Genomic DNA, 19,747 nt, shown 5'->3' on the forward strand with positions numbered 1-19,747 from the left:
GACACTTTGACATGATATACAACTGAAGTTGACCTGACAACTGCAGACATTAGACTGCAGTTCCTTACCTTTGCAGACAGGTGGCAGCCCACTCCACTGGGATGGGTGTCCAGGGACACAGTGGAGAAAAGGCTCACCCAGTAGCTGGTGGCCAGTCAGACAGGAGTAGTGGAGAGTCTCTCCAGCCTGGAAGTGGAGCTTGTTGGAGCTGGGGATCCCATAGGTTGGTGTTCCTGGGTGACCGCAGGGCTCGAACATCTCAGCTTGAGTTAAAGGGGAGAAACACTTCAGATTGACCTTGTAGGAAATGTGCATTGGAACCAGATATGATAATCACTATTGATATTTCTAAACAATTATCAGTGGGGCCAGTGGATGATGGCCTGACTGTCTACACTGCCATCAATTTAGGTAGGAAAAATGAATGGTCTGCAGAGAATGACTTTCTTTAATAGCATCTCTAGCAAGCTAATAAATGCCACTTCTGTACAAGAACTGTCAAACTCCAACAGGCAGACTGCCATGGAATCTGCTGAGGACGTTAGCACTCTCCAGAGGATGACTATGGGCTCAAATACGGGTCAAGAAGATGTTGATCTTGTGAAATGATATTCAGTAATCACTTCAAACACTAAGGCTTCACTTGAAAATATTGTGTGATTGGAAAAAAATCTAAATATTTCAATGAAACGTGCACAAATTATATTCGTGGGAGGTTACACAAAGACTGAAAAAATAAGGAATTGCTAAAACTCCCCTCTTAGTTAAACTAGTTATATTGATATCAAGGGCAGAAACTGTACTGATTAATTGATTGTATGTGTACCGAATTACCCACCTTCCCACCTCAATCTCTGTATACAGCGGATGTGATTGTCTCTTTGAAACAGTTACAAAAAAAGAGGGTCATAGCATCTGCCATCTGAAAGGGGTTTTGGGTGCTGTTAGACAATCTGACAAGCACACTGAGACCTTTCAAACCGTCGGTTCTGACCTGAACAAACTAAGAATGACTTGGCTGATTTTCAGGTCAAAATACTTCTAAACCTAAAACTGACTAAATACTATGAATTAGCTTCGGTCTGTAGAAGGTCCTGACTGTACGTTGAAATGATGATGTTGAAACAACTTCATTCTTTGACTGAGATGTCAGTTGTAACCCAAGACACAACCCGTTGGACCTAGGGCTGCACAATTAATCGAATTTTAATCGCGATCACGATTTTGGCTGCCACAAATAAATGAGCATGATCGTCAGCGATATTGATGTTTAAAATGCTCTGCTACATATCAAATCAAGCGCTTCCTCAACAAACAGTCAGCCAACCACCAGGGGGAGAATGAGATGGGAGGTGTCATGCGCGCACCCTACAGCGGCTGCCTCAATACAAGTTCTGTCTGCAGTCGACTCCGGTATCAGTAGAAGAGGAGAGACAGACAACAGAACAGAGAGCAGATGGTCACGGTGTCGTGTGAAATTAAATCAAATGTCAGGAGCGGTTCTTCAGGTGAATAAGAACCGTATACGTTTTATTTTGATGCAAAGACGTGTACATTAGCCAGAATGTAGCACAACAATGGAAGTCGAAGCAGTGTTCTTGTTCATTTAAACGTGAAAGTGCAATAAAAAGATGTTGTCCCTAAAATTAATGAATAATCGTGATCTCAATATTGATCAAAATAATCATGATTATGATTTTGGCCATAATCGTGCAGCCCTAGTTGGACCCTAGCCCCATTTTGAGGCCTCTGCTCGAAAATTGCATTCCCATACTAAAAAGACTGTAATTCTATAACTACAAGGTCTATTTTAATACATTTGTTGATGTTATATTAAAGGGAACACTAGTGAGATTTGTTCAGATGGGTAAATATTGTGTATATGTTACTGGTTAATAGTAAATGAAGATGGCACACAGCTCAAATTGAAAATGTTCAGGTTTGTTTGAAAAAAAAGCACTGAAAGCATGATTATCTTTTTTTAATGATGCCAACGAAAGTTTAAACCTCTCCCAAATCATAGCACAACATGTCAGCAGTCTCTCTGCAAATCTTTACTTTGATAAAGTGAAGAATAGAAAAGTTAGAGAGGTTTCAGTATCAGAGAGGTCAGGTGAGGTCATCATTTTGGAACCAGCTGTTCCAGCTGTTCCATTGTATTTTTATATACTATATAACCTCTCTAAGGCTGTAAACCATGGATGATTTTCATCTGAGCTCCAGTCTTCATGTGTGTATTGAAAGCTCAGCTAGTCTATGATTGGTCAATTTTAGAAAATGACACCATTTTAGACGTGTCAAGAGTCTTACGAATGTGGTAGTAAATGCCTGGTGTTGATTGACAGAGTATTTAGCCAGTAAAAATCTAAAAAATGGCTTCCACCCCTGTGCCTAAAATTCCATTCGCCAAAAGTCTGACCCCTTCCCCCCCGGGATCCCATAAGTTAGGTTGACCCCCCATTCTACAGGAAACAGATGAGAAAGACACAGGACATGCATAGGAGCAGTGTTTAGCAGGCAAACAGGGAATTATACCGTTCTTTTCATGATTCAACTAAAGGTGTGGTGCTGGCTGTGATTTTTTTCGGTGAAGCGGTTTGTTGTTCTGGTGTTCGTTTGCTCACAGCGTTGTACTGCTTTCACGGAGAGAAATTCTGAAGATATCTCTGGATTCGTTGTCGAATCCTCGTGCTTTCTGGTATGTTGGTTAGCCATGTAGCCGTTTGCTTTTTGTCAGTCGAGCTCGCCGGAGTGTGTAGCTCGCCGAGTCATGACGAAAAATACGTGATATTGTGGTACATCTTCTTGTATATTATATTAGTTTGTGTATAATAATAACTCGGGGGCTCTCGGGTCAGCAAGGTTAAAAGTCAAAACATCTGCAAAAACTGCAACAGTGAAAATGACACACTGTCACGTGTACTTGGAGTCTCAAAGTAGGTAAGTTGAAGGAAAATTGCATTAGGAATGAAAATATGTGTGAGACACATTATGACAAATCCTTCTCTGCAGTTTGATCCTGAATCATTTTTGGCAGTACAATTTTTGTTCATGATCTCCATCTTATGCATAACAATGGACTGTCTTATCTTCTCCAAAGTAATTTCCGTTGTCCGGTTAAATTAATTATTAAGTCAGTGCCATCAAACCATATGTCTCAACCTAGAAAGTAGGTGAGGCAGAGTATGAGACGTTCATGCAAATGAGGTTAATGCCTTCAAGATGAAGAGGAAATTATATTTTAATCAGGCTGATGCACTTTTAGCTTGCCAGCTGAATCAGAAACAAAGGAGTAGCAGGAAGTCAAGGAACTAAGGTCAGCTGGTGTACGTTAAAATCACAAAAAGACAGAAAACATATCCACCACAATTGTAAGAGCCAGAAGTGTATATATTAGTTAATTGGAATTTCGGGCTTATTAATCATTTAATTTCTGAATTATGCTCGTTGTGCAGGAACTAAAGATATTGACAATATATTGAAAATAATTTATGTATTAATTTATTGTATATACTCCCTTTTTGATTGTGATTTAATGACGTCATGACCGGCAGCCTGTGCAAATCCGAAGACCTGCATTAGGCACGAGAGCATATCGTTTTTCTACCGTGTGACAGAGTATATTTGTTTGTGTATTTAATTAACGCTTTGTTGCGTAAAATAAAGACAGAAAGGAAAGAGTTAAACGATCTCCTGTAATTCGCGTAAGGAAATGAAGTCACTGTGTCTGCAGCTCATTTGCGGCTTAATAACGAACAACACCGATGGAACGCCGCTACAACAATCATTCATTTCAAAGATAAAGTAATTACAGAAGCCTTACTTGATACATAAGAAATATGTCTAGTAATATTAAAAAACTTTTTGTCTTGCATGAAAACATTGAGCATATTTTTAACAGCTCATATGTTGTGCTAATCATCAATATCTTTAAACTTCATGTTTTATTGCTTCATTCTTTTCAGTTTTAAGCAGTGGTGGGCCGTCAGGGCCTGCAAAGCCTTCTCTGCTGGCCTAAACAGAATCACAAAGTTATAGCTATTTTATAATTTAATATTTTTTCTTAAATACATTTAATTTTTTCTTATATGTATTATAATTTATAAAAATATTTTGCCCATCATCTTATTTTCTCATTGCACAGCTACTGTGTTCCTCAGTTGCTCTGCTTCCAGTGCAGCTTGTTTTAAGTAGAGCTTTTATCCAATCAGATTTCACCTCTGTGTCTCTAGGTAAGAAGAGAGGACCCAGGCCTGCAGACTCACCAGTGCTTCCATGTGCAGTTTAAGTTGAATGGGGACGATATTGTTGATTGGCATAGTCTTCAACCAATCAGATCTTTAGTTTGAGATTCATGGACGCACCAGAGCGTTTTGCAGGCCTAGTGTTACCCAGCATTACTGCAGCTCAGAGTCCAGATGCCTCTCTGCGCAAGGTGCAGAGTGTGCTGTGATTGGTCAATGGGCGGGCACGTGACTATGTGCCAGCGAAACATAATGCTTGCTAGCAGAGCTTTGGTTGTAGCAGACAGAGTTCAAGTGGAAATATTTGAAAGACATTTTACCTAGCTTTGTTTTTTTAATATGAAATGGCGGAAGGAGGAGAAACGGATTTAGTGGCGGAGTTACTGGGAACGCTTTTCTCAAGAAGGACATTTCTGAACAAACTGGACAGTAAGAAACGACCCCACAGCTAGCAGCCCTGACCAGCCAGGAAAAGGATTTGTATGCAGCGTCGGAGAAGCGTTGCACATGTTATGGCTGTAAATGTGTTTCATTTTAACTGAGCGTCGGTACTTTTGGAGAGACTCGAGTGGATCTACAACTCAACGACCACGTTCGCAGGGAAACAGCTCCACAACCGCGGCCCGCCCTTCGCCGGTCCACGGCCGAAGACAACGACCAAACCGCGGCGGAAGACCGACGACGATTGGCGAAACAACTGGGGAGGCTCGACTGGCATCCATGAATCGAGAAGGACTTCTTACTGGAACTGATCATTGTCAACAAAGAAAGGAGCATAGACAGCATTTGGTAAGTGAAGTTCGTTTGTTTACTGTTCATTTGTCTATCGTGGCGTTTTTATGAATAGTATTTGAATGGCTCGTGCTCGTGTGGTGGAATGCGTGGATCCGCTGCAGGTCTGCTGGATTGATTTGTTGCTTTATTGTCATATGAATATATGCGACTGCTCTTGTGAGTTTGTCATTGTGTTACATTGATTTGGACTATATTGTCCGTTAATGACGCAGCGTCCCGTCATGCTCGTATTCATGTATCTGCACTCTGCATTTCGTGTTTTGTATGCTAGGTGTTGAACTTCATGTAACATTTTATTTCATTTGTCAAATGTTGCAGTGTTATGTGAATATGCGGCTTTTACACGAAACAATTAATAACCCGTAGCTGTGACATCATCATGAGGTTATTAGAAGTGTAGAACAGCACTGAAGGCCCAGGTATAAAATCCACGGCCCGCCACTGATTTTAAGGTTAACAAATTCAGGCCATTGTGGGACACAAACAAATTCAAAACCAGGCTAATTAACTTCTCTTGATGATAGAAGCTCTTTAAGGAGGTAAAACTATGATAGACAGCATTAGTATGAAAAAAACGTTTTGACCGCAAATATGATTTTGAATGTAAGCCTATGGGAAGAATGTGTGATGGTCTTTGTAACATAACAGCCTCTAAACTAATCCAGAAAAAACAATTAAATCAAAAGATGGAAGAGTAAGAAGTTAGCCTATAGCAGGGGGGGCAATTCTTTTTCCCAAGGGGCCACATGAGAAACAGGGACTGTTGTGGCGGGCCGGACCAATAGAATTAACTCATACCTGCTCACTGTTATTCCACCTCTTTATAAAAAGCAGTAAATTGTATGGTTACTTAAGAAAATATACTTAGTTATATTTGCTTATGTAGTGTACTTAAGTACAAATTCAAGGTACTTTACTTGAGTGTTTCTATTTTATTCAACTTTGTACTTCCACTCCACTACATCTCAGAGAGAAATATTGCACTTTTTAACTTTTTACACATTACAATTTTCAAACCCTTCCTAACTCCCCAAACTGAACAACAGTGTATAAAGGAGTTAAAATGAGCTCCACCTTAAACATCTGCAGCAGGAATAATGATCCAAAAAATATACCTATGTAATATCCATATATAATAGTAAAACACTGACAGGGATCATGTTTCAGCATAATTAGTACTTTTATTACTATTGTTTGTAGTCCAATGTCCTCATTTTCTGTTTTTCAGTTCAGTGCGAGAAAGTCTGTGTTGGGCTTGAACAAGTGCACTGAAGTCAGGTTGAATGTGTGAGGTGAGATGTGAAGGACAGCTGACAGTGAGAGAGGATCTGGATTTGTTAAACTTCATCACGGAGAATGTTTGTTTACATATGTAGGTTGATCCAAAGAGATCTAACATCTTCTGAGCATGTTGCTTTTGCAGCTTGGCTACAAAGCCTCAGATGTCCGTTGCCGCTCTGCTTCGCCAACATGTTGCAGTGTTGGTTGTGCTGCTCGCACACATGCACGAACGTACGTAAATTGAGAAAAAAGAAAACAGCAACAATAAATAGCAATGCAGCTGTATTCCGTGCATGATGTACACTTATTTACGTTTTATTCCTAATTTCACATTGACGTCATTGACACCATATAATGGCCAGGTCTGATCTAACTTTTCAACAATGATTAAAAACAATTGCTCGTTGATTGACAATATGAAGTACATTTCTCTTCATCATGATTGTCATAATCATCTGACCCCACAGCATACTTTTATTTTCCTTTAACAGGGTATTTTTCTCGTAAATAAATTCGATTAAAAAATAGTCTCATAATTATTTTTACAAACCCCACGTTGCATAACATTACTTTAAATTAGGGTTTGGCTCCAAAACAAAAAACTGTTTATGGAGAGACAGAGAAGAGAGAGAGACAGCAGCAGATGATGGAGAGGGAGAAAGACAGACGGAACCCTTTGAACTAATGTTAACAAATCCAGCTTTTTCCAGTAAGTGTTTAATGAAGTTCTCTGTTTCTACCCCATACAAAAACGAATTACTAACAACTAAAACTATTTTTAGAACACATCAGAGTTCATAATTAGTCTAGAAAGTAAACAAAGATGACATTTCACTTTTTTAATGATTAAGACATGTAGTTTGAATGTAAATAAAGTGCCATAGTGATTATAAAAAGTCCATTCCCAGAGGAAGTACAAATTCTGGCTCTATTTTTGGCTGTAAAAACAGCTTTTAACCTTTAGTTTCTCTATCATGTGCACACACCATATTATCTTGTAGCAGTCAGATGTGCAATACTTTCACACCTCCACACAGCTTGCCAATCACTTCATAAAGTGAGCAGCACAGACAAGCAGCGGCTGTCTAAATGAAATGGAACTTGTGTCTCATTTGAAATCAGTTTCCGGTCTAACCACGTAGGCCCTGAGAAACTCTAACTCGTACGTACGCAGGCATCTTGGCAGCTTCTGGTTCCACTTGGGGCCCATGGACCCTCGGTTGAAGCAGGTGAGCAGGCTGTTTCCAGACAGAGAGAAGCCCTTGTTACAGATGTACTGGATGGTTGAAGCCACGGTGAAATGGGGACCTGACAGCACCCGCCTGCTGTTCTCCACCTTTCCAGGGTCAGCGCAAGACAACACTTGATGGACAGACAGGGAAAGAGGGTTGGTTATTGTCAACCAACAGTTCCTGTCTTCCTTTGTCTCCCCACGAAAGAGAGATGTTACTTTAACTCAACATCAGCAAACTGTACATTTTACACATGTTTAAAAAAAAGGATTAGAGAGGTAAAGATGTACGATGTATGAGCAGACAGGTTGAGCATTATGAAGATGTACAAGACAGAATCAACTGAGAATACGTTATAATAAAACACAAAGGGCTTGTTCACAGCCAGTATCATCATGTGTCTCCACATGCGTCTCTAGTGACCACTTGTGATCAGATTTCACTTCCCCTCTCTATATGTAAATAAGCATGTACATCATTTACATTTGCAAAGACCATGCATTGTTGTTTCTAGCGTATTGTGGAGGGGGTAATTCCAGGTGACTACCTCATGAGGATGAGATGAGTGCAAAGCTGTCATCAAAGTAAAAGGCCTTTAGCTGTTGAATTCAAGGGGTAATTGGGAAGATCTTCACACTTACTTTTTATCTTAAAAGAGCTATTTACATTTACTACTGTCAGGATCCCTGTTGGACTGTGTGTGTTAACCTCTGTTTTCCCCCAATCTCCTCTCCTCATCTGGCTGTCATTTCCCTGTTTGTTGTGTTGTGCCATGTGCTCGGGGATTTTTCCTCTGCCTCCAGTCACTCCCATAGCCACACCCCTGACTGGTGCACGGCTGCACCCACTCAGCCAATTACCTCTCGCAGGCTGACACACCAGACTCTAGTTACACTAATCCTTTCCCCTGCCACTATAATAACCCTGGTCCTGCAGTCTGGGGTTGTCAGTTCATCCCGTCTTTCAGCAGCTTCAACCCCGTATCGCCTGCTGTCTCGAGCGTCTGCTCTCCGGTGTCCTACGGTCCGGGAACCCCCCGAGCCTCTGTTGTGTCCCCACTGGATTGTTCGCCGACACTCTGCCTGCCTCCGGTGTCTGCTGATCCGGGAATTCCCCCGTGTCCTCCGGTGTCGTGCCACGGGACACACACCGTCAAGCTGTGTCGGACCACGGGCTCCACACAGCCTTTCCTGTCTGTGATCAGCTGTGTTAAATAAAGACTGTTTTCCTGACTCTATCTCCTGTGGTCTTGCAATTGAGTCCTAGTCCTTGCATTCCCGTGACAACTACAACACATATAAACTTTACATTACTACTCGTTTTATTTTACAAAGCATGCTGTATTGATTCACATTTTTTAATGTGTTTTTCCTCCCCTCCAGGCACCCACTGTTTTTGTTCATGCCAGTATAATACAAAAACCCACACTGCAAAGAACAGACAACCACACATATCAATATAATTGACCGTTGTCAGTTACATACTTGTTGTGTGGTTATGCAGTATTGATTGTGTCCCTTGTTCAACTGTATTTTTGAATCAGAAATAACCCATGATCTTCTTATGATTGAAACAATTTGAATACACAAGCAATAAAACACAACCTTGCTCAATTAATTCAAGGAAATTAGTTACCTCCATAAAGGAAGCTTTTTTGATTAATAGTTACTGCAGTATTAAAAATGCTGAAAAAAACATGTAAACATAAAATATTTCATGTTTCTTAGGAAACACTGGATAGTTTGAGCTTTTCAGGAAATGTTCTGATTATAGCTCAAGTAACATGCAACCTGTGACCAGGTGTCCAAATCACATATTGCTTTAAATACATATTGTAGAAAATGTGCAATATAATATGAAAAATATCTGTGTAGATAATTCACATTATCAAATGAAGTGCCTTTAGATGCTATTTGGAATGAACAGAAGCTTTGCCTACTTTGCCATCATGAGTATCAGGGATCTCTGTTTGTACAGAAAGTATCAGACAGTCCAGCTCTGTTTGTCTGAGCCAGGTTACATGAGCCCACAGAGGATTAAGAAATGAGTTGTGTCTGTCCATCCAGTCAGGCCTGTTCTGGTTCCAGCAGGAGAGGGGCCAGCTAGGCCACAAACACAGGATGGAAGTCAGCCATGTTGGAGCCGAGGTCCGCAACTGCTGCCAGTTGGGCTAGTCACTGGCACGTGTGTGTGTGTGTGTGTGTGTGTGTGTGTGTGTGTGTGTGTAGTAACCTTATGAAAAATCTGACTTATAGATTTGACCTGATCATGTCATTTTGCCTTCATTCACTTAATGAAGTGGCTGCTGTAGGATTACAAATTAGGTTTAGGTGTAGATTTGATATGACTATTTTACAAAGCGTGTCTCTGAGAAACAATCATTCATTCTTCTTGTCCTTCATTACTGTAATTAGTAGTTAGATTTTGCATATGTGGCGTGGTGGAAATAAATACAAATTGTAGAGTGCTCATAGAAAACTGTCCTGTGTCTGAAAACACTCTTTCATTCATCCTGCCTGGTTTCCATGTTTCTAGTCAGTCATGCCCACCTGCCCTCTGAAAACCCCTTTCCCACCACCACATTCATCACCTGACTTGCTCCTTCCACTCACTCACCAGCTTGACATTTTCCTGATTTCCATGATCATTTGACAGATTGTCTTGTTGCATTACGCTAACCAGTTCAGCATCCCTTGAACTCACCTGTCTGGTTCTGCCTGCTTAATTATTCACCTGTCCCGTGCTTGTGTTGGGGCCATGTGCTTGGCTTCACCATGTGTTTTGAGACAAAGGACATCAGGCCTTCCTATTTTGCAGAGCAACCTGGAGCCTGATTTGGGGTTGATAAGAGCCAAACCCCCAATAAAACAATTTCACACACCCTTGTGAAATTCTGAGGTAGTTTGGTCGAGAGAACGCGCCGCTGCTCTCATTGGACGAGACCAGGGATGCTGAGGCGGGACTTCCGGTTTCACGGCCGGAAGTGGCTCGCTCATAAAACCACTTAGCGCCCCTGAAAACTTTGCTTATCCCGCTGACGTCGTGTCGGTGAAAGGAAGCACGCAACGTTGCTGTGTTTAAAAGAAAATCCCAGGTTTTAAACAGTTTTATATTCGCTGGACGAATCTACTGGATTGTTTGTTTGTTTTGTTTTTGTTACGTTTCCTGGAAGAGGAAGGGGACAATTTCCCTGCAGAAGTGAAGAAACAGATTCTTCATAGAGAGAGAAGCACATTTCTCCTCTCCACCTAAGTCGCCGTTGTTCCAGCCGTAAGGAAAGAAAGATTCCCTAACGAGCCGAAGAAATTCTCCGACGCACAGAGAGTTTTATCACTGTGCAACCTGAGTCAGCCAAGGACTCAGAAGGACCGCATTCACCACCACAAAATCGACTCATAGTATGGCAAATAGAGTCTGGGCAGAGTATGGTTATTGTGTTTATTATCTTGTTTGTGTTGCTTAGTCATTTTCATAACGTGGTGTATGCTCAATAATTGCAGAGATTAACGACCTAGATTGTTAATGTTGTGTAGAAATTACTGTTGCCACAATCGTGTTGAGATAATTCACCGGCTGGTGAGACCGGAAGTTGTTTCTCATCAGTTAAGAGGTCAGAACCGTGGCTGTGCGAATCAAAGAGTCGCCGGCTTTGTTTCTGTAGATGAGAGAGCAATCTTCTGTACTCCACCGCGGCAGGGAGGCTCTTAATCTGTTTTTGGAGGACCCTTTTTGTTTTGTTTGCTTTCTCTCTTCTTTTACTAACCAACACACACATATAGCTTTAAGCTAATGTAGCTCCGGGGTGCGCTAACGGCTTCAGACACGTGTAGCTAACGAGATCTCTATTGTCTACCGCCATTTTAGTCTCGCACCATCTTGTGGTCTCGGGAGATACGTCGCCATGTTTCAGATTACGTCATACGTTGTCTGAGCTCCACCCCCCTACACACACTCCATGCACACACACACACACACACAAACACAAACACACACACACTTCCCCCTTATCATAGTTTGTTGATTTTAGATAGCGTGCTCATGAATGTATAGTTTAGTTGTTAGTTTTAGATATTAGTTATTTAGATTATTATAATTGGAACTTAATAAACTCTGTTATACTTTAAAGAGCAGCTGTCTGTGTTAAAACAGCAAACGTTGCGTGCGTGTTTTCATGCACCGACGCAAGGTCGGGGGAATAGCGATGCGTTCAGGGGGGCTCAGGGGTTTTATAGTTTTGGGGGGTATCCAGTTGTAAAACCGGAAGTCCCGCCTCGGCATCCCTGGGCTCATCCAATGAGAGCAGTGTTGCATTTGGGTGACGAATTCACACCTTGATGTGAACTTCTTCCTAGTGGGGGGTTGGTGCTTATCAAACCAAATCAGGATGAACCCTCGTCTGCAGAATCGGCAGGCCCAGATCTCTTTGTTTCAAAGCACATGGGCCCAACAATGTTGTATTGTGATAATAGCTGGATATGTGGTCTGTTGCTCGTACTCAACACCTTCACTTTCACTCTGAATGTGTAATAGTACTTTGACTATTGACATTGTGAGTGAATACTAATTGTGAGACTTAGTTTATAGTTTGGTTATTGGTCCCTGTTCGCAGGGTGGTGCCCCGTTATTATTAATAATCCTTAATAATCTTACTGACATTAATAATTCTATTGATGTCAATAATTTAGTTTTCTTATATGCTGATAACTCAAACACGCTCCTTTTCATTCCCAAAACATGTTACCTCATCCTTCCCTGTTTGCCTGGTTTTAACCTCTGCTTGCTTATTATTAAAGATGAAAGATTTTGGACTTGCTCCTAACTTGCTGTCTCGAGTTGTGCTTGTGGGTTTCTGCCTGTTCTGTGCCAGCCAGTGTTACACATTTACCTGCAAGGTGATGAAGCTGTTTGACAAGTTGTAGTTAACTTGGAATCTTGGGTTACTGTCAAAGCTAACTGACATGTCACAAAAGGCTCAGGAAAAGGTTTGATTTGTCTGACACGATCTACCAACATCATCTCCTTCATACATATCCTTGTTGGTGATGAAAGCACAGTGGACACTTTGGTACTAAATTTGTATGGTCTCAAGTGGATGATTCAGTAGTGATGGCCGTGTTTGTGTACCAACCTCTTTCACAGCTTGGTAAGTCGCCGCTCCAGGTGAGGTCCCATTGGCACATGAGCAGCTCAGCACCCACCACCTGAAAACCAGGGTAACACTGGTAGGTCACCACGGTGCCCTGAACCAGCTCAGGGTGAGATGAACTCTTCCAGCCATTAGAGATCTCTGGAAGCTCGGGGCAGGTGTCATTACGAGCTACTTCTGCAGGTGTGTGTGGGGAGGGAGGGAGGGGTTAGAGAGAGACAGCAAGGAAGCGAGAAAGGCAAGACATTAGGAAAATGTAAAGTTTGAGTGGCATAAAGATACTAATATCAGTCAGTCAGTCTCTCTCTGCCCAACACGTTGGTTCATAGCAAGAAATCTTATCTGCTGGCTAATTTATCAGGAAATTCTATTCTAACTATACTTGGTCAGTGGCCCTAAGCTTCAAACTATGATGCTCTAGGTTCCCCTCTAGCAGCAGTAGGCGCAGGCCCTCTGCTTAGGAGTCTAATCGGACAAATTTGGGAACTTTAGAGAAGCAACATTCTCTGAAAACTGCCCACGCTGGCTCGTGTTTTCATTCCACCAATGAGATTCATGAGGAAACTGGAATAAAAGCTTTCCCTCGCTTTATTCCTCCTGGTCCATCATCTGTATTCTATAGCATTTCCCTCGCTCTGAATTCATTAACTCTTATCAGATATAGTGTGCTGACTACGGCGTGGTGCTGATGGAAAGGCCCCACCAACACAAGGGACAGCCTCTTATTGCTTACATTTTTAAGGACTGTAAAAACAAATTCCCTCCTCCTCTGGGTAGAACTCACTGATACATTTCTGATACACCAGCACAATATCAGATTTACTCATAAATGACATTAAAGAATACCTAAGCATTCTAAGAAATATACTTCACCGAAAGGGAGAAGAGAAGATGGACAGTAGAAATACAAAGCTAGAGTCGGGATGTGGGGGGTCTAGCTTAGTCCATGTGGTTGAGTTATCCATGGGCACTGCTTCTATGGCTTACCAAAGAAGTGGACTATGAAGCCGTTGCCATAGCCGTACACGTTGGTGGCAGGGTCAGACTGGAACTGGATGGTGAGGTCTGCTGTGGAGGTGTAGAGCTTAAATCTGGACTTTGATCCGCCATACTGACCCAGTACTTTAGCTGTAAGGTCATCTCCATCATAAAAGGTCAACAGGTCATTATTCCCAATATTCAATCTGAAATGGGAGACACACACAAAATCACATTTCTGTTTAGTGTCCACGTCAAACATCACGTTTGTTTCTATGTGCATAAAATAACAGGTGGATATAGATACATTTCACTCTCTGCCAACTCTGGCCTCAACTTTAAACTCTTGCAGTGAATGACGTGGTCCCAACTTACAGGTCAAACACCACTTCTGTGCACCTTAAACCTCTTCAACACAAGCCCTCTTTTTAGGCCTCTGCTCGAAAACGTCATACCCATACTCAAAGGGGCTTATCTCTCTAACTACAAGGTCTATTTGAATAATTTGAATGGAATAATAACACTAACACTTGTGAGATTTGTTAATATGTGTACATATCAGTGTATATGTTACTGGTTAATGCTGAATGAATATAACACAGCTCAAATTGAAAATGTTCAAGTTCGCCTGAAACAAAAGCACTTTTATTGGTATTTTGTTCTTGAAATGAGGCCCTGGCTAGCCTAAAGACTCTCCCAAATCATAGCAGTAGTCATGTCAGTAGTCTCAAAAAATAATTTGGCTTTGATAAAGTGAAGCAGGCCAGAAATATTGATGGTTTTGTACAGGTCAGCCGAGGTCAGCCAACGTCAATTCTGATTTTGGAAGCAGCACTTTCAGCTGTTTTATTGTAATCTTATATACTATATAACTATATATTTACTTCTTTTATCACTAATAGTGTTCAATCTATCTAATACAGTAGTTTGGCATCATTTTGAGAGCCTGGGCCCTATATAAATCTGTAAAACATGACTCATCCTCGTCTGAGTTCCAGTTTCACAGACTTCATTGAACCTTACAGAGCCTTCTGATTGGCGGATTTTCGCCTACGACACAGCGTTGAATCCAGAAGAGTCCAAGGAGTGTAATGATACGTTCTTTGAGTTGATTGACAGAATTTGAAGCCAATAAAAATCCAAAAAAAAACGTGGCGCGCCCCCAAGGGTCAAACCCATTGGCCAAAATGAAAAAGACATATATTCATACAAGCTCATAGAGACTCAGTTTTTTCACACAACGAAGCAGAGGGACCGGCAGCACATGGCTGAAACGATTCATTTTGGATTTTTGGCAATTTTCTTCCAGAAAACCGTCTCAAGGTGCGAAGCATTTACAATTTTTTGCTGTTTGGCTGTGTGTTGATCTGCAGCAGAGGGATAGTAACCTTTTAATGGTTTGAAGGAGAGGAATTTGGAAGATATGGTTGGATTCAGTGTGGAGTCCTCGTGCTCTCTGATATGTCTATTTGTCTGTGAAAGTGCCGTAGTTTTTGGTTGGGATCGGTAACGGAGAACATAGCTCGCCGTGTCCTGGCGAAAAATAGGTGAAATTGTGGTACAACTTGTAGTATATAGTATTACTTTGTGTATATATATATATATTTGAGTGAGTAAAATAGCTTACATGGTCCATTTTATCAAAATGTCTTCGTTACATAGGTTTTTGATATATCATAAAATATCATTTTATTCGTTCTCAGAAGTGATTTGTACTACATGTGTGTACTCTGTCGCCCCCCCCCCCCCCCCCCCCCTCTAGCCCCCAAATTTGGGGGCTTTGTGTGCAAAAATATTGACCTTTTTCCTATGACAGATGTCTGACACAACATAACGTTTCACAGTCCGTCCTTACATTTTTAAAATGATAGTAAAGAGAGCAACGACAACTCCAGGTCAAACCAAGGCATCTTATTACTGAAACAGACTGTTACATGGGCGACTGTGGCTCAGAGGTAAGGCCAAATCATAAGATCGGCAGTTCGATCCCGGGCTCATCCAGTCCGAAGTGTCCTTGGGCAAGACACTGAACCCCGTGCCTTCGGTGTATGAATGTTCGTGAATGTGAATTAGTTTTGGGTCCTCATGTGCAGGTGGCACCTTGCATGGTAGCCTCTGCCATCAGTGTATGAATATGTGAGAATGGGTGAATGTTGACTTGTAGTGTTAAAGCACTTTGAGTGGCTGGAAGACTGGAAAGCCATGATATAAATGCAGGTCCTTTTACCATTTACATCATTCACACCGGACAGCGTGGTTCCTGTTCCATTGCTCCTGAGAAATCCAGTGTCATGATAGTTATGTGACTATCGACAAGGTGAGGTCTTGTGGTTCACATCACTTTTCAGAATATTCTAAAACATCTGAGATGCTATTTCCTGGCTGATGGAGACTGACGAGAAACACAAAATTCACGACGTTGACAATGAAAAACAAACATTTCTGTCTATGAATCAACATCACGCTGAATAAGCACACTTACTTTCAAAGTTTCCCTGTCAAAGTATTTGTGCTGATTTGAACATAGCCTGTAAAGCTGGAAGTCTTACAAACCTCAGAGCTGTTTAAAAATGTCACCTGGGGCTAAGCTATCTCTTTGCACAGAGAAGATTTAGAGAATGGAAGTAATGGCTTAGCCAGAATAAAGCAGTGACATGCTCTTTGCTGTCTCTAATTAATCACCAGCGGCTCCTGATAAAACTCATTAGCCAGCCTGAGATTGAGCTATTAATCACTATGGGAATGCCAGAAAATCAAAGGTTCAAGAGGCGTGGATTGAATCGATATATTGCAAAGCCTGACAGAGGATGAAATGTTTATTTTTGACTTTTTTGTTTTAACAAAAACAGGAGGAAATGATTTTGTGAGATAGTGAACAGACGAGAACTTGAGTGGGGAGTGTTTGTCTTTTCACTGGCAGGATCATTAGTCTTCTGTTAGCTGCAGACAAACGCACACACATATAATTTGTATTCCTACACTTGCAAGGAAGTTCCATTGAATACATTGATTCTTAAACTCTAACTGTAAACTTCTGATCTTAACATAACCTGACCCAGTTGTAAACCAATATGTCTCTCGGGAAGAGCATTGTTCCTTATTTGTGGTCCAAAATTGTGACTGATATGAATTTTGGTCCTGCCTCAGAAATAAAAACAACCAACTTCAACCTCATGGGCTGCAAGCAGTAAACCAATCATGTCACACACACGTGGCGAAATAGACCAATACATACCACATGCTAACTGTAACTGTGTTGTGATTATGTTATATGTGTACAGTGACAAATCACTAATTCCTTTTTTTTAAAGTTGCATTCAGATAAAATCATCCCATTTTTTATGTGGCTCAATTTTACAAGCCAGGATAAAGTGACTGCATTGCCATGTTTTCTTTTCATTTCATTGATCTATCCTGACATCAAGTTAATGTTTCCAATGAAGAAATCATGACCAATTATTACTGGTGAGTAAAGTCAGTCTGGTGTTATTCTATATTTTTCCTATTATCAGCAATCAATTCCATCAAAAACAACAATGTGTTTTTTTTTCAATATTTTCTGAGATGTAATTTTTATCAACTTTTACTCAAACAGGTGGAATTGTGCATTTGATGAGGACAATTTTCAGCATTTGGTGTTCTGGTGAGTATTTGTGGCAGCAGGCCGGTGTATGTAGGATTGAGTCCAAATAAACTACAATGTGTGTGTTCATGGTGATGAAGGCTCATTGACAACAACTTTTTAGTAGATACATTCTTTGAGGTTCGTATGCTACAAATAAGTAAATATTTGAAGAGTTTCAAATTCTGGAGATCAACTTCGAACAACCTGTTCAGTTGTGTCAATTGAATCAGTTTTTGTGGCCATTTCTTTTCTGACTCGATGTAAGAAGATGACATTTTGGTTGACTGCTTCTCAAACCAGGGCCCCGTTCCTCGTACGTGGTTCAACTAAGTCAATCAAATGTCCTATTATCCAGCTTAAATTAACCCGATGATTGACATCAGGCTATCTCGGTTCCTCAAAGGCTGATCCGCGCTCAAACAATCTCGTTAATTCGAACCAGATGTCAGACAACAGGATCGTTGTGCGTGCCCGTCCTACTTCAAAAGGGGGAAGCGTCGATCACCGAAACCATGATTTTCTAACAGTACAACGGAAAATAAACTCAAAGAAAGAGCCTCTTTTATCTCCGCTGACGAGCAGGAGATGATCATGAACTCATATGAGGAATTCAAGACCATAATCATGGCGAAATCTAACGCTGCGAGGGCTAGACAAGAAGCATGGCGACATATCGCAGACAAGTTAAATGCGTAAGTGTTGGGAAAATGTATAGGTTAGTTTGAAGTGCCTCATTACCCGAATCAATCAGATGATATCTCTTTAAATGTGCTGCTGGCAGTAGGCTTAATGGAACGCATCATCCAATGAGATCTTAGCGAAAATAATTATCTCAACTTTCAGAATAAGTAGATAAAAACAAGCCCAAAGAGTATTTAATTGATACGAATTAATAGATACTTATGAGGATATATGTACTGTATGCGCTTATGTATCATGTACTATATATATGTGTATATACATGTATGTGTAGATTACCAAATAGAACTAGGAGTTTGAATATGTGTGTGTGAATCTGTGTATGATTATTCATAATCAGAAATTCAATCAATTGAAGCAGTGAAAATAAATTGTGTGATTCTCTTTATTCTTATCATGAGTCCACCTTAATCATTTTCTACAATAATGATATCTATGGTGTACTAATAACACTCATATCATTATGAGTGCTTTCAACCATCATGTAGTTCAACCAGCCATCAAGAGGACACGGGAGCAAGTAAACACTAAGCACACAAACATTATTCAGAATGGTGAGTCAATACAATATGTGCCATGGTGATGTAATGAACACATCCATAAGTTTCTTCAGCGCCAAATAAACTTTATGAACAGCACGGCATGCAGCGGCTTTCCCGATGTTCTCCGCATCGCCGACACTGTACAAAACTTTTTTCCAGGGGAGTGGCAGCTTATCTAGCTAACTTAAGTTAGCCTGCACTGGAGCAGGTTCAAGCTTATGGATGTGTTGCTATGGTGATTTTGCCAAACTTGCTTCGAGGAACCGAAAAGCCTCACTTATGTAATCTTATCCTGAAAATTATCTGGCTAACTCAGTTAGCCACGTACGAGGAACGGGGCCCAGGGGAAACAGCTGTTCTTGAACATTACAACTATTTGAATCAGTACAAATTGGAGACATAGGTTGTGATTCAGAGATATGAAGCGAGATTTGTTTTTTCCAAAAGACGATGTAAAACAATCGCCTACAGATGAAAAATGTGTCAAAATATAAATAGTGATGTGACAACAAAATTGAAGTCACATTTCTCCTGATTATTGTGACATATTCAATGTTGACGTTGTGTCACGATTAGGCTTTGTGTTCTGTGTCTTTGTGTAGTTCCACACCCTCCTCACTCTACCTGTCAGTCACTCCCTCGGTCTAATTCCCTTCACCTGCCTCTGATCATTAATCAAGCACTTCCCCCTCAACAGCACAACTCCCCTCACCTGTTCTTCCCTCTACATAAACTCCTGCCCCTCAATCACTCCTTGCCAGGTCATTCCTCCTGCCATGTCTACCCGCCCGTTTGGCTCATCCTGTTCCCGGTTTCCCCGTCTGCCTGCCCGGTCTCGTCCTGCTGGATTTTCCTCCTCGTCTCTTGTCTCGTCCGTGGATCCCCTGCTGTGTCCTGTGAGTCTCCTGTCTTGGTTTCCTGTAAATAAATATGTTGCACGCTACTCTGCCTGGTCTGCGTCTGAGTCGTCCACCATGCCCCGTGACAGAATGATCTGGCCAAAAGTGGACTCAGCAGACCACCATTTGGAGTGGTATGAACAGTTTGCGGGAACCTGCCAGGCCTTTGGAGGGCCTCGGAGTGTCCAGAAAGCAAACCGTGACCGGATGGACTGCCCTGTCAACCCTCGTAGGAGGCGGAGGAAGGGTCAGACTCCCGCTCCCGCTGGGCCCCAGCGATCTCCCAGCCTGTCCAGCAGCCCTGTT

General features: G+C 41.4%; 1 protein-coding gene across 1 annotated transcript in view; it reads right to left on the minus strand.

Annotated features, from left to right (window-relative positions):
* The window catches only part of LOC306701114 (seizure protein 6 homolog), a gene marked incomplete at both ends in the record, with an annotated part of 284,116 nt that overhangs the window by 12,052 nt on the left and 252,317 nt on the right, over window positions 1–19,747 (minus strand). Inside the window, 4 exons of the mRNA XM_079166361.1 lie at window positions 69–263; window positions 7,491–7,682; window positions 12,681–12,875; window positions 13,686–13,882. Coding sequence (XP_079022487.1) covers window positions 69–263; window positions 7,491–7,682; window positions 12,681–12,875; window positions 13,686–13,882 — 779 coding nt within the window. The remainder of the gene's footprint in view (window positions 1–68; window positions 264–7,490; window positions 7,683–12,680; window positions 12,876–13,685; window positions 13,883–19,747) is intronic.

This window comes from Pholis gunnellus (assembly GCF_910591455.1).
Source record: "Pholis gunnellus genome assembly, chromosome: 9".
NCBI classification, from domain to species: Eukaryota; Metazoa; Chordata; class Actinopteri; order Perciformes; family Pholidae; genus Pholis; species Pholis gunnellus.